This window comes from Notechis scutatus, chromosome 1 (genome assembly GCF_049901735.1).
Source record: "Notechis scutatus isolate UNSWTSFEM ecotype Mainland chromosome 1, rNotScu1.2, whole genome shotgun sequence".
In the NCBI taxonomy this organism is placed as follows: Eukaryota; Metazoa; Chordata; class Lepidosauria; order Squamata; family Elapidae; genus Notechis; species Notechis scutatus.
This window is the reverse complement of record NC_142009.1, coordinates 220,766,050-220,782,111: the sequence shown is the minus strand read 5'-3', so window position 1 is coordinate 220,782,111 and position 16,062 is coordinate 220,766,050. Positions and strand designations below refer to the sequence as shown.

General features: G+C 41.5%; 1 protein-coding gene across 2 annotated transcripts in view; it reads right to left on the bottom strand.

The window, feature by feature from the left end:
* The window catches only part of CNTNAP5 (contactin associated protein family member 5), a 432,771-nt gene that overhangs the window by 133,083 nt on the left and 283,626 nt on the right, over window positions 1-16,062 (bottom strand). For both annotated transcript variants that reach the window (XM_087950302.1, XM_087950301.1), the window contains exon 12: window positions 1,801-1,920. In XM_087950302.1, coding sequence (XP_087806428.1) covers window positions 1,801-1,920 — 120 coding nt within the window. The remainder of the gene's footprint in view (window positions 1-1,800; window positions 1,921-16,062) is intronic.

The window sequence follows — 16,062 nt, the reverse complement described above, 5'->3', positions numbered from 1 at the left end:
TGTATCGCTTATTGTTCTCTTCATAAAATTTCCCTAAATATCATTTCTGTACTGCACAATCTACAAATCAACAAACCCATTCTTTTGTAAGAATGTACTTGGTCAAAACACTAGATTTTTTTTTTTAACATTTTCTTTAAATGTTTCTTGAGCTGGATGGAACGGCCTTATGTGTGAACAGATGCACAAATGATGTAGTTGAGAAACAGATCAATTCCTATATTTTTCCACAATGGATCTTCTGATCAATTATCAGACTCTACAGTATCATTGCAGCAATGTAATTATCGGAATGTCATAATTATGAAACACAAAAGGGCACAGCATACAAAGTCCAAAAGAAGCTTTATTAAACTCATATAGATTGCCTTTTACATTTATATTAGAAATCTAACTTTATATATATGCCTTTCCTATACTTGATTGTAAAATTTAGGATAGTTTGATTATTCGTTTCGGTTCTAACAGAATATCAAGAAACTAGATTTTAAGCAATATTAGAAATGTACACTGCACCACAATTCCTCAGGGACTCATGCTAATCCATCAGTGGCTACCACAAATAGACTGATGTCTCATTATAATGAGGCATCAAAGGAATCCTCCAACCATGCTTTGAGTCAAATATGATAACATTTTGATGAAACAAAACATGATCAGATTTAAGATCTCTCTCTCTCTACCTCTCTCTCTCTCTAAGGAAAGGGAAAAAAAACCATAAGACATACTGGAATTTAATTTCAACAGGTAGCCCAATACCGCAAAATACATTTAAGCAGGAAGTTACATATGACCCTCAGATTTAAATGTTTTGCCTAAAATACAACATGTGAAGCAGCTCTGATCAATCCTGCAACAGCCACATTACCCCTGAAGAAATTAGTTGTCGAAATTAATGATGAAAATGATTCTTTAAGAAACACATGTGTTTTGCCATATGATGTAGTAGCATAAATACAGCCCATGAAATTTATTCATTATGTTAGGTTTATCATTGAGCATATAAATACAGTAATCCTTTTAGCTGTGATCTGTTTTATGGGGTAGATCCCATGATAACATAACGTAGCTGATAATTTTATTGATTGGCCTCCTCTGTCCATTGAGTCTGGAATCATTATTCCATCAACCCTGTATCATGCATCTGTTCTCCTCAAATCTCACTTCTATTGCAAGTATAATGTAAGAGTAGAACAATCAAAAGCAATAAACCATTGACAAGCTGTGGTTCTGTTTTTGTTTCTGAAATCTGATATGATCTGTATGCCTTAGAAAACTTTGAAGTTTTCAAGAAAGAAGAGATCCCTGAATGCATTTTGCTTTCCATGATAATCATAACATTATGTCATAGTTATGTAAAATATATTTTTTGAAATAGATCAGTAATTGATAACATTACTGCAAGTGGTATCAATGACCTACATGGCCTGATTTTCTTCAGCCACTTCATTTCCATGAGCTCCATGCACAGGATGAGCTCCCATTACCTGCCCCAACTCCTGCCCACCTAGCAGTTCAAAAGCATGCAAATGCAAGTAGATTAATAGGTATCACTTTCATGTGAAGGTAATAGTGTACCATGCATCTTTGGCATACATCCATGTTGGCCACAGGACCATAGAAATTGTCTTCAGACAATGTGTGTTGACTTCCTCAGCCAAGAAACAGAGATGAACACTGCACCCTAGAGTTAAACACGACTGATAGGGAAACTTTTACCTAACAACAGTACAATAGATTTCAGGCCAGGCAATAAACAACAAACCATTAGTGATAAATACAGAAGTGGGTTTTTTTTACCTGTTATATTGCAGTACACTAAAAGTGGGGGAAGTGGACCACTCGCATCAGAGTCAATGTGGAAGAAACCAGATGTTTTTCCTTGGTGTCGATAAGTTTCACAGGATTGCCCATAAATAGCTGAAAGGAAAAGAAATAGTTTCTTAAGGCAAATATCAAAATAAGACTTTGGGGTTGGTGAGATGAATTATTATTCTTTCAATATATTTATTTTATTTTAATTATTTATCAAATTTCTATCCCACCTATCATACTTGTGTGATTCTATGTCTACTTCACTGCTGGTTGGCTGGATTTATTTGTAGAACAGTTACTTGCTGAGTTTAACGTCTAGAAAATGACTTTATCATAATTATTTCTTCCCCATTACTGACATTAAGACTGTAAGAAGGACATGGTAAGTGCATCATGAGTCAGCAAAATAAACTGCCTTCTGATAGAGATGTCAAAGTAAAAAAACCATGCTGTATCAACTTAAAACACGCATACACTATGTTTTCTTTAAGCAGAAGCAAACTAATCTTTATTTTATAACAATGTGGATGGAAGCAAATCCTTATTTCATTCACACAGACTTTTCCTCCAATATGGAGACTTTAGTTTAGAATAATCTTGATAGAGTTAATGCAATGTTTTTCTAAATGCATTATTTTTCCCTAGATATTTTGAAAGGTAAGGGTCGTCTGATAATAAGAATACTACAGTATGTCTGATGAAAGGGCTCAGCAGTGAAGAGTTGAGCAAAGTACATAGATTATTCTAGCTCGGTAGATGGTTTTTACTTTTGTTTATATGTACAGTTTTCCAAACAGAAATTGGTCTCCAAGTGGCCTTAAATGGGAATGGAATAACCTATGTAAACAATTCAGTGCCAAAATATTGCCCCCAATAAGGTGAGAGCGGGTTGGATAGGAACTAGAAGATTATAGCAGAAAGATTATTAGCAATTGTGTGTGCGTGAGAGAGAGAGGGAGAGGGAGAGGGGGAAAGGGAGAAAAGGACAGTTCTAAGTATTATACAATGTTCTTTGCCTAAGTCAGGGGTCCCCAACCACCGGGCCGCGGACCGGTACCAGTCCGTGGATTACTTTGCACCGGGCCGCAAAGAAAATAAAAATAAAAAATAAAATAAAAAAACCTTCGGTGAATGCTGCTGAGATCAGGGATCAAGGACACAAATGAAAGAAGGGGAGGAAGGAAGCAACCAAAGCCTGTCCTACTCTCCGGCTCAGTGGTTTCGGTTTCCTCCCGCCTCGTTCCTCTCTCAGTCGCTCTCTCGCTCCTCCACCAGCCCAGGAAGAAACTGCTTCAAAGAAGCCGGCAGGGTGGCTTTTCCTGTCGGCGCAGCTCCCCCGAAGCGCCTGTTCACCCCCACCCCACCGCCAATCAATCCAGGTTCAATCCAGTGCTCCGTTCTGCCTGCCTGCCTTCGTTTCTGGTTGTTTCAGAGCAGCTTTGGCTGAGAATAATAACTATTCGCCTCTTTTACTCAGCCGAAGCTTCTCCGAAACAACCAGAAATGAAGGCAGGCAGGCAGGCAGGCAGAACGGAGCACTGGATTGAACCGCGGGCAGCGGGGTGGGGGTGAACGGGCGCTTCGGAGGAGCTGCGCCAACAGGAAAAGCCACCCTGCCGGCTTCTTTGAAGCAGTTTCTTCCTGGGCTGGTGGAGGAGCGAGAGAGCGACTGAGAGAGGAACGAAGCAGACACCTAAGGGATGAGGCGGAGGGAGGGAGGGAGACACCTGAGGGATGAGGATGAGGAAGGCAGGGCCAAGAGGTGGGGCTTCTCAGCCGTCCTGCAGGGACTTGTCCTGAGCCGCGGAGACAGCCGTGGGCCGCCACCGCCCAGCGCTCAGTTTTGAAGGCGCTCCTCAGCCCGGCGCAGTTCATGAATCTGCAGCTGAAACCCTCCGTTTTAAATGTCCCAATAGAAGAGAATATCTGTCGCTCAGGGTTGCAATGAGGAGGCATTGGCGCTCCCTGAACTTGGTCGTTTGCTGGCAGACGTTTTATTACCTGACTAGGTAACAACATCAGATGTTACCTAGTCAGGTAATGAAACATCTGCAAGCAAACCACCAAACTCGGACTCCTCCCCCCCCCGGTCTTTGAAAAAGTGTATCTGCGTGTTTCTGGTCCCTGGTACAAAAAAGGTTGGGGACCACTGGCCTAAGTGATTCCTTAATTCTATGTGCGGCCTCTTTTCTAGTTGTGAATTCCAAAGTTTGCCTAGGACCAGATTTGATCTAACTTTCAAGTATGGAAAAACAGATTTTCATTCCCTGGGGTGGAATATAAACTGAGTTTGAGGGATATTTTCTAAATTTAAATAGAAAGAAGATGAGACTGATTTATGTGAAAGGTGTTATGTTTTATAATAGAATAGGACATAATTCTTCATTGGCCAAGTGTGATTGGGAATTTGTCTTTGGTGCATATGCTCTCATTGTACAAAAAGAAAAAGTAAAATACATTCATCAAGAATCATAAGATACAAACACTTAATGATAGTCATAGGTTACTAATAAGCAATCAAATCATATTAGGAGACAAATAAAACAATATAAATTGTAAAGATACAAGCAAAATGGTTATAGTCATAAGTAGAAAGAGATAGGTACTAGGAAGGATGAGAAAAATAATAGTAAAATAGTCTTAATAAATAGTTTGACACTGTTGTGGGAATTAGTTGTTTAGCAGAGTGGTGGCTGTTAGATCTGGAGGAGTGGGCGCAATAACGGAGACGAGGCATCGATAGTGACTCAATTCAACTCTTTAATAGTGACTTCAGAACTGAGCAACAATTAGGGCAGCAGCAGCTCTTTTATAGAGCTGGCTGCTGTCACAACAACCAATGAAATTGAACTAACCGCTCTAAAAGCATCCAATCAGAGATGGCCCATTGTCAGCCAATCAGATCAGCCAGAATCGGCCAATCACGATTCGCTTATCCGCGGGCCAATCCGAAGTGCAGGATTACAAGCCTGCTGCTGAAGTAAGCTAGTATAGTTATTGTCAAATGAGTTTGTTTAGTTCGTAACACCCCTTCCCCCTAGGTTCTGTCTTAGGGGTGGGGTGATGTATTCTCGTAAGTAGGCAGGCCATTTCACCTGTCTATTCGATTTTCGCTGTTCCACCAGTCTCTGCTCTGGCGCGGACTCCGGTGGGCTGTTTGTAGAACCGAGTGGTGAAAACGATTCCACTGTTTCGTTCGGGGACTCAGGGCTGTCCTCTCTGTTGTCATCTGGGTTCCCTGGACTTGCTTCTAGGGCCGGGCTGCTTTGTGGCGAAACAATCACCCGGCTCGGTCCTCCTCCGGAAGGTGAGTATCCCATGGAAGTTGGTCTATATGGCGCTTCCATAATTTCCCATTGCTAGTTTGTAGACGGTAAGATCTGGGGCCCGTAATTTGAGTTATAGTAGCGGGGACCCACAATGGATCACTCGAGAAGTTTTTCGCAAAGACTAAGTCGCCTACTTTGAATGCATGACACTTGCTGCTGGAACCGCAAGGTTTTTCTGGCGTGTAGGTTGGGTGCAGGCGATCGAGGTGCGAGCGAAGTTTCTGGCCCATCAGAAGTTCGTCCGGGGATCTGTTTGTGATGCTGTGCGGGGTGATGTGTTGGAGGAGAAGCATTCTGGTTACTTTGTCGTCAATGTCTCCATGTTCCATCTTGTGCAAGGTCTTTTTTATGAATTGGACCATGCGCTCAGCCCTGCCATTGGCCGCAGGGTGAGTCGGCGAAGTTAAGGCATGGCGGATGCCCCGGTCGGCTAGGTACTGTTCAAATGCTAGGGCAGTGAATTGGGGACCGTTATCCGAGACTAAAATGTCAGGCAATCCGTGCGTAGCGAATAGTCTATTTAATTTTTTAATGACGGCTTCTGTGGTGGTGCTCTTCATTTTGTGGACTTCGAGCCAGTTGGAATAGGCATCCACAGTTATGAGAAAAGTGTGTCCCTTGGTGGGTCCCGCAAAGTCAATGTGGATGCAGGACCAGGGACCACGAGGTGTGTCCCATTCAGTTGGAGGTGCCTTCGGTGGGGCAGCGCGGATTTCCTGGCACTTGTTGCATGTGGCCACCCAGGCTTCTATCTGTTTATCGATACCTGGCCACCACGCGTAACTTCTTGCCAATGCCTTCATTCGCACGATGCCTGGATGACCATCGTGCAACAGTTTTAGAACTGTATGTTGTAATTTTTCTGGAATGACGACTCTGTCTCCCCACAAGATGCAGCCCTTCTGGGAAAACAGTTCTGTCTGTCGGTGTTTGAACGGTGCGAAGGTGTCGTTGGGTTCGGTGTCAGGCCAACCTTGTTCCACCCAGCTGAGGACTCGAGCAAATACAGGATCCTTTTTTGTTTCCGCGGCGATGTCTCGCGCAGTCAGGGGTGGCGCAGGGAGAGTTTCGATTTGGAGTGCAGTTAAAGTTGGAGCTGGATCGTCTATGGCTTCCGGTAGCGGAGAAAGACTCAAGGCGTCAGCGTGGGGAATGGCTTTCCCCGGGCGGTGTTGCAGTTGATAATCGTATGCGGCTAGAAACTCTGACCAATGGGTCATTCTTGGTGATAATATGTGGGGAGTTGGTTTGTCTCCCGCTAAAATGCCCAGCAATGGCTTGTGATCAGTTATTATGGTAAACGGTCTGCCATATACATATTCATGAAAGCGTTTAATAGCGGATATAATAGCAAGAGCCTCTTTATCGAGTTGGCTGTAGTTTCTTTCAGTCTTTGATAAAGTTCATGAAAAGAAAGCAATAGGTGCTTCATTTCCGTTTGGTAGGACATGACTTAAGATGGCTCCTACCCCAAACGGTGAAGCGTCGCAGGTGACCATTAAAGGCAAAGTCTCGTTATACTGCATTAATACAGCATCTGAGGTTAAGAGATCTTTTACTTGCTGGAAGGCTCGTTCTTCCCGGTGTCCCCAGACCCAGGAAGCCTTCTTGTCGAGTAGTCTATGTAGGAGGCTCAGCTACAGTCGCCTTTTGGGGCAAGAAGATGTTATAAAAGTTAATGAGTCCTAGGAAGGCTTGGAGATCTGTTTTATTCCTGGGTCTTGGGGCGTTTTTTATTGCAGTTACTTTTTTCTCAGTGGGATGGATTCCCTTTTTGTCAAGAAGGTACCCCAGGAATTCAACCCTCTCAGTACAAAGTTGACACTTGTCTTTTTTTACTTTCAAACCGGCATTTTTGAATTTCTGAAGGACTGTTCTGAGTCGTTTCTCTAATACGTCTTTAGTGGGGGCAGCTATCAATACGTCATCGAAATAAGGCACGACTCCTTTTATGCCTTGTAGCAGTCTCTCCATCAGGCTTTGGAAAATGCCTGGTGCTACACTCACTCTGAACTGGAGTCTATTACATTTAAACGCACCTCTGTGCGTGACTATAGTCTGGGCCTCAGCAGTTTCTGCATCTACGGGTAGTTGCTGGTATGCCTGGGCGAGGTCCAATTTTGCAAATATTTTTCCGCCACCCAGGGAGTGAAGAAGATGTTGGACCACAGGTACCGGGTAAGCGCTCTGCTGAAGCGTGTGATTTAGGGTGGCCTGGTAATCCCCACAAATTCTTATAGATCCATCAGGCTTTATGGGAGTTACAATCGGGGTTTCCCAACGGGCGTGATTGATCGGTTCTAACACCCCCTGAGCTATTAATTTGTCCAACTGTTCGTCAATCTTTGGCTTGAGTGCAAAGGGGCACCAGACGAGGCTTAAGGCGGATGGGCGCGACATCGGGGTTGAGGCTAAACGATATGGGGGATCCCTTGTACTTGCCTAGCTTCTCGGTGAACACGTCCTGGAACTCCTGGATGAGGGCCACTTCCCAGTCGCTGTTCCCGGTCTGGTGAATGCCAGCTGTTCAATTCCCAGTGGAGCGAACCACTGTAACCCCAACAAGCTGGTCGGTCTCAATCGAAGATGGTAATAGGCAGAGTTGCGGTGTGGTCCTTGAAGGACACCTGGACGTTGCGGGAACCGGCAACGGGAATCCTGTTCCCCTGGTAGTCCCTTAATATGATTTTTTGGGTGCTGAGATCCTGGCAACGGATGTCAGGGATCAGCTGTTTGAAGGTTTTTCCACGAGACCATCGATAGGGACGATCCCGAGTCTACTTCCATCACGCATGGACGATTCTCAATGGCGACCTTCACTCGGATCTTTCTTGCATCCAAGGATGATGCGTGACCAATGGTAATGGTTTGATGCGCCTCTTCTCGCCTAGCTGACGCAGCAGGCGCTCAATTTCTGTAGTGATAGTGGTTCCATTGGTGATTCAGACAGTCCCGATTTACAGGTGGGCTGCCCGTTGTTCTTCAGATTGAGCTTGACGCTCACTTGCTTCTGCAAACCTTTGCGATGTGACCCCTCTTTCCACAGGAACGGCAGAGTGCGTCGAGGAATTTGCAGTCCGATCGCGGGTGATTGGCCCCGCAACCGGCGCATTGACGTGCAGGTTTCTGGCTCTTCTGGTCTCGCTAGTCGCGCTCTGACCTGAGTCGGTTGACCTCTTCTTCCTCACTATCAGACGAGGATTCGAGGTCTTCATGGTGAGCCATTGTTGAGTGCCTCTCTGAAAAAGGCGTAGTATCACTGGCGAGTTGGCGGAGTGGTGCGTTGGTGCGGCGCATTCGAGCGGCCGACTTCCTGGTTGCTTCTGCTGCAGTAGCGTCGGCGATGACATCTGCGAGGTCGATGTCTCCTTTAGCCATGATCTTGCATCCCATCTCCGCATCCCATCCTCGTCGCCAGTGTTAGATCTGGAGGAGTGGGCGCAATAACGGAGACGAGGCATCGATAGTGACTCAATTCAACTCTTTAATAGTGACTTTAGAACCAAGCAACAATTAGGGCAGCAGCAGCTCTTTTATAGAGCTGGCTGCTGTCACAACAACCAATGAAATTGAACTAACCGCTCTAAAAGCGTCCAATCAGAGACGGCCCGTTGTCAGCCAATCAGATCAGCCAGAATCGGCCAATCACGATTCGCTTATCCGCGGGCCAATCCGAAGTGCAGGATTACAAGCCTGCTGCTGAAGTAAGCTAGCATAGTTATTGTCAAATGAGTTTGTTTAGTTCATAACAGTGGCATTCAGGAAAAATGTGAGTGGTCTGTAGATATTTTCACAGCACTCTTTTTGACTTATGCAGTACACAAGTCCTCAATGGAAGGCAGATTGGTAGTAATTGTTTTTTCTGCAGTTCTAATTATCCGTGGAAATCTGTGTCTGTCTTGTTTGGTTGCAGAGCTAACCCAGGCAGTTATAGAGGTGCAGATGACAGTAATTTTCTTCTGACAAATGACAACAAAGTAAAGTTCTGGTTTTCTTGCCCTTGTGTACGGGAGAATGAAACTCTCATTTTCCAACTCTTCCTCTGAAACCAGGTACTGAGTAAGATTGGACTATTTCTAAAATGAAACATAATGGATTCAGACTTTTCTGAAGTTCAGTATTCAGAAAGAAAACCAAGCAAATTCTGCATAATCAAAATATATACAACGCTTAGAAGAAAATTTTTAGAAGAGAATATTTATTATTGTATCAACATTCATTTTAGTTCATTAGTTATAACAGCTTGCTTAATGTTGTTGGCTTTGCTTTGCTTTCCTTTGTTTTTCTTTAGCTGTTGAGATGCCTACACAGTTACATGAAAGTTAATTGATAGGATTTTTTGTCTCCATAGGAGGCAAGAACATTTTGAAAATATTTTGCAAGTGTTCAAGAAAGCATAGAAGTTTATTCCTTGTAATAAATGAATAAATGTTACAGGTGCTAGAGATAAAATATAAAAATGAGATTAAAACAGGAATCATTATTATACAATGTAAAATCTGTACTTGTGTTGCCCTGAAATCATCTACACACAGAAAATGTTTTGTAGAAAACCAGGGCTAACAAAAGGACAATGTGTGGGACAATTTTTAATTTTTTAATTTTTTATTTAATGTTACTTTTCTTTAATAGATTACTGAAATGAATGGTTATTTTTTTCATATCTGTGGATAAGCCTAAATGATACAATCATCATGAGACGTGGTAGTGCAGTGGTTAGAGTGCAGTACTTCACGCTACTTCTGCTGACTGCCAGCTGCCTGCAATTTGGCCGATTAAATCCCACCAGGCTCAAGGTTGACTTAGCCTTCCATCCTTCTGAGGTCAGTAAAAGGAGGACCCAGATTGTTGGGGGCAATAGGGTGACTCTGTAAACTGCTTAGAGAAGGCTGTAAAGCACTGTAAAGCAGTATATAAGTCTAACTGCTGTTGCTATTACTACCTTAATAAAGATTAGTAATAAACAGTTCTGATTTTTCATAAAATGATTATTGTAACATTTTAATACTTTCCTATATGCTGGTATTTTGAATTTGGTCTAAGAAAGAAAATGATTCTTATTTCTTCCAATAGTTTATCCAGCATGTGTATCTGCTGGTAAAACGTGATTCTCAAGCATTGTGTGGATTACTTTTCTTTAAACCTTTCTGAGTGCAATTATTTGAATTATTAGTTGACAATTCATGCTGGGTGATTCAGCTTTGGCTGACTTACCGTATTTGCCGGCATATAAGATGACTTTTTTGCCCTGAAAAAGATGCCTCCAATTGAGGGGGTCATCTTATATGCCGGGTCGTCTTATACGCCGGCAAATAGTAATTGGGAAGCACTGCGGCTGCCCGCGGCCGAGGCACTTTTGCGCACCGTGGAAACGAATCCCGTGAAGCCGAAAGGAGCAGCCAGCCTTCTCCCAGCTCCCAAGGAAGCGAGGCTCGCACCGCCCGGGCTCCGCTGAGGTATCCGGCTGGGGCTGTCAGGAGTTGTTACCGCTGGCGCGGCTCCGCGGCTCCAGTCCTGCGTTGCCTCGGGAAGGAAAGGCAAAACCAGGAGCCGCTGCTGCCATTGCAAAGCGCCGCCGCGGCTCTTCCTTTTGCCTTTCCCTTCCCGAGGCAACGCGGGACTGGAGCGCAGCGGAGCCGCGCCAGCGTAACAACTCCTGACAGCCCCAGCCGGATACCTCAGCGGAGCCCGGGCGGTGCGAGCCTCGTTCCTTGGGAGCTGGGAGAAGGCTGGCTGCTCCTTTCAGCTTCACGGGATTCGTTTCCACGGTAGACAAAAGTGCCTCAAAAAAAAAAAAGTGCAAAAGTGGAGGAGGCGTGCGGAAGAGGGGGCGAGTATATAACAAACTATATTTTGAGTGGAAATGTTGGGGGGTCGTCTTATACGCCGGGTCGTCTTATACGCCGGCATATACGGTATATGTACTGCTATCATAAATAAGCCAGGTTTTCTATAAATAGTGAAAAGTATTTTTTTTCCAAATGCTAAATTATTTATCTATTGCCTAAGGAATACAAAACCATTCCAAGGTATCCATCAAATACTCTGGAAACATACTGTGCAAATCAGAAATTCAGAGACTTACTAATATTAAAGATAGACCGTTAACAGGCCTCTGAAAAGTGACTTATATTTGTTTCAATTAAACAGTTTGTCTTGTAGAGACAACAGAATATGCTTCAATAAATACTTTGGACAGCCTCAAACTGCTTTGGACCAGTGCTACAGACATCTCTTTTCCCTCCCTCCAAGTATTGGTTTAAGATCTTCTATACTTAGATGGCTTGGGAATTGCCCATACCAGGAGCTGGGCCTATTCAGCCTGGAAGAGCTTTTGTGCATGAGGCAAGCACAGTACACGGATCATTAAAACTTTTGAAAGTAGTCTAAAGGATATTCCAGAGAATTAGTTTAGATATATACAGCAATGTTTGCTGTAGTCACCAAATCTTGAAATTCTTTAGTGCATGCCAAGGATGCTCCAGATAAGCCACATTGCTATAGTGGCATATTATAGAAGTGTATGGGCTACCACTACATGAGGAGATATCTTTCTGCCTGTTCCCCTATCACAAGCTCTATGGGAAAAGGCCAAGTGAGCTCTGAAGCAGGTTGCAGCAAAACACTATGGTCACTTCAATTTTACAAGTGAGGGGAACATTGCAGTTTTGAAGGAGTGCATCATTGCTTCCTTTGAAGCTTTGCATGTTACAGAAACTCCACAGACCTCTTAATACTTCATACATTATGCATAAGACACAGGGAATTGCCTGAGTGTTATCTCTGATCCAACTATTTCACAATGTGAATGTGTGGTCTTCTGGTAATGTTCTCCAAGCATTCCCCAACATTATATGCAGAGGTGGTATTCAGCAGGTTCTGACCAGTTCTGGAGAATGAGTACTGGAAATTTTGAGTAGTTCGGAGAACTGGTAAATACCACCTCTGACTGGAGATTTTACTGTACCCTTCCCCTGCCACACCCACCAAGCCATGCCCACAGAACCGATAGTACAATTTTTTGAATCCCACCACTGATTATATGGAAATGTCAAAGACTGAAATAAGTATATTTTTCACATAAAATAGGTGCTGTACTATGGTCTCCATAAGAACAAAGGGAGTATATCAGGCCAACAATGGTTGTAAAATCACTGTAATGACATTTTTCACCTATACACAGAATGTACTAATTTCCTAAAATTACATTTCTAAGTTGATATTTTACCAATCATGAATGTTATACTTTGCTTTAAAGAAAATACAGAAAAGCAAAAGAATGGAATTAATACCATATATATTTGTGTATTTGTGCAAACAAAAGGGATTATTAGACACAAACTAATAAAAGAAAATGCATATTCTAAAAAGTAAGGATGCCATTATATTAGGCTTAAATGACATAGCACATTCCCAGAGTATATATAATTGGTTTCAAGGAGAAGAGAGAAAGGTGTGGATACATAGACTGTATGTGGGTGGATGTGTGTGTATGTACGTACATACGTACATATATATGTATGCATTATGTATGCATATAGTACACACACATGTGTTTTATATTGGGAGTATAACAGGCATCCTTTCTCTAATTTCAGTTGCTTCTCCTTTCTTAATTAATTTTCTGGCACTATGGAACATGATATTCTCTAAGTTCTGTATGTGGAGCTACAAGTAATATACACGTACATTTCACTATACTGTATTCCAAATTATTGGAAAAGTGTTCATGGCACTGTTCTCGCATTACAATAACTCTGTGTGTACAGTATATATGGAATTGCCAGTTTTTTTAAAAAAAAAACTGTCCCTGTAGAAAGCCAATTCAAATGGATTTGCACTTATTCCATACTATTAATAAATTACTTGTAATGGAGTGATTTCTCATACTGATAGCTTTTCTTTTCACATTTATCCAGATACATTTATGTAGACCAGTGATTCTCATCCTTTTCTTCAACATGGACCCTCTTTAAATACCTTTTGTGACCATGGACCATGGCTAAGGACCTCCCAAGATTTAACTTAAGATTTAAATCATAACATTTCTTCAAACCTTTACAGACCCCCTGTAATGACATTGTGGGCCCCCAGGGGTCCACGGACACAGGTTGAGAACCACTGAGGTACACTTTCTGTGAGACCTGATTCTTCCATAAATTCAATTCAGCCATGTGGCGCTATAATCCAAAATGCAATCAGGTCAAATTGCTGACCGACAACTTCACATTTGATATACTTTCTTTTATCTCTTGTAAAATCTTTAGTTTAATCCTCATTTGTTTCACTAGATGAAATTGTTTATTTATCTCATTATGCACCTTTTCATCAATTCTTACAGGGACTATTTGGAATAGGAAACAAAATTACTTTCTCCTTTGTATCTAATTACAACATAAACAAGTTCTAAAAAACAACTTTTTTCCCCTACCATGTCACTATAATATTATCTATAAAATCTGTTAGACATTTCCATCCATTCCTTGAATGGAAGACAGGTGACTTAAATAATTTGATATCAAAACAATAAAACCACCAAGAGAGAGACTGGCAACCAAAGTGTAGTTTTCTGTTAAGGATGAATGGAGAACAGTCAAACTGAGTGGTGGGAAAAGAGCAATCTAGCTAAGCAGCCATCAATTCCCTGGCAAGCTTTCTTTTTCCACAAGAGAAATACCAAAACAATTTCCATTATTTTAAAGTTATGGATTTTTTTCATAACAAGCTGAAATTGCCAATCCTGTTCTTGTGTTGGTCTATTTCAAGTTAATCTTATATAGATTGGCATCTAGAAACTTACACAAAGATGAGCAATGACATTTCACTTGCAATGTGACTTCTATGTCATGCTTTCAGCTCCAAAAGCTGTCTTCCAAAGAAAAGCTATCTTCTGGAAGAAACTCTTCTTTGATAATGTAGTAGCTCCCCACAAAAGTGCACATTTCAGCGGCAGAGCCTAAAAACCAGAACTAAGTGTTGCCTTGAAAAAGCATGATAGATTTCCTCCTGATTTCAAGAGAGGGACTGAAAGGGTAAAGCTGGTTTTCAGCAGATCAAAACCACAAATGTAGTTGTCTGAAATTTTATTACGAATGGTAGTTAACTTGCTCAGGTGGAAAACTAACCAGTAAGATGATTCTAGCTTTCAGCCCTGTGATCTGATAGGTAAAATCAAGGATTTTTAATCAGTAATGTTACTGAATATCATTTTAATAGAAAAAAAAAGATAATAAACAACGAAAAGGAAAGAATTCTACTTCTCTCAGTGCTTTAGCAGCAAACACATTAAGAGCTCGGAAATGAAATCAAAATGCTCACCCCTGTAATACAATTGTCATGTTAAATGGCAAAAAGAAATGGAATCTGTGCTATATATTAAAAAATGACTTTGACAGGCCTCATAGTTGACAGACTAATAAAATTCCTGCTGCGGTGTGCTAGGATGACAGATGGCTGGTTTTCTCCTTAAGAAAATTACATATTTTCTCATACAATGCTATAAAATATGTGCAAAGATAGCTTCTAATGATTCTGAATTTTTGAACCTCTAGTAGAGTGTTCATAAGAAGTTATTTCAGTGGCATTATATCTTTTCAAAGAGAAAACAATGTCAATCTAACAAAACAAAGTACAACTAACATTTTTTCTCCCAATATATACACAAAGGGTACTCATATAACTCGTATTTTTTCACCAGATTTCTTGTGACAGAAGTCTTGATGCGTGGTGCCAGAAAATGATCAATTGTATATTTAGAAGGCCACTAAGCAACAACAATAGCAACAATCACAAAACTCTCTGCACTACAAGGTTAAATTGCTAAAAGCAATTATTTAACCCTTGGGTTTATTCTAAAAAAAAAAAAAAAAAAAGCAAAACCAGGCACTTTTGGAACATTTTAATTTGTATCTATGCCCAGGAAATGTAAATAAAACTAGATAATCTCTCTGTTTTTTTAAAATTAAGCAGCCCACCAAAATTCTGTTACTGGAAAGCATGTACTGTAAATATTGCAAATAAAATATAACTTTCTTATCTTCAACAGAAATTTTCAGTGTATTTGTGAGATGCTCTGGTTGGATTCCTCAAGCAACTGGAGCTCTCCATCTCATCTGATCACCTTGCTGCCTAGGGCCTGGCAGGATGGAAATAAAGATGGATGTTCTAAATATCTTCTGCATGAAGACCTTCATTCTGAGATAATCACTCTCATGCTACTTTTGGTGGCTTCCCATAACTGGTTGTTTGCAACCCTAGAAAACCACAGGTTGGGTGGTTTTAGATTAAATTTTCAAATATTTATGATGCTAGAAAGATCTCAATTTGAATATACTGTGTGATAATAGCAATAGCACTGAAAATTATATACCACTTCACAGGGCTTTACAGCCCTCTCTAAGCAGTTTTACAGAGTCAGCCTATTGCCCCCAACAATCTGGGTCCTCATTTTACAACCTTGGAAGAATGGAAGGCTGAGTCAACCTTGAGCCTGGTGAGACTTGAACTGCTAAACTGCTGGCAGCTGACAACCAGCAGATGTAGCCTGAAGTACTGCATTGCACTACCACGACTCTCAGCTTCTGACAATACACTAAACCTAAATCCAAGTATCTTAAGAATATTCCTATACAATCAGTTTCCCAGATGCTTCTAGTGCCTTCAGATACCCTCCTGCAGATATCCTACAAAAGAAAATTTCTCAGTAATGAATGTAAGGGTCATATTCCCCACAAAGGAATGCTTGGAACTTGGTTTAAGGACATTTCCCTTCCCCTAAACAGTAAAGTGTTGTGCTTTGTTTAATTTTAATGTATTCTGTTCTGCAGTGACTTATGGCTTTCATTATTTTATTTTTTTATTCCACATTTTTTAAAAAGTCTTGTAATTTGCCCAGAGAAGTTTAGTAAATGAGCTGGTA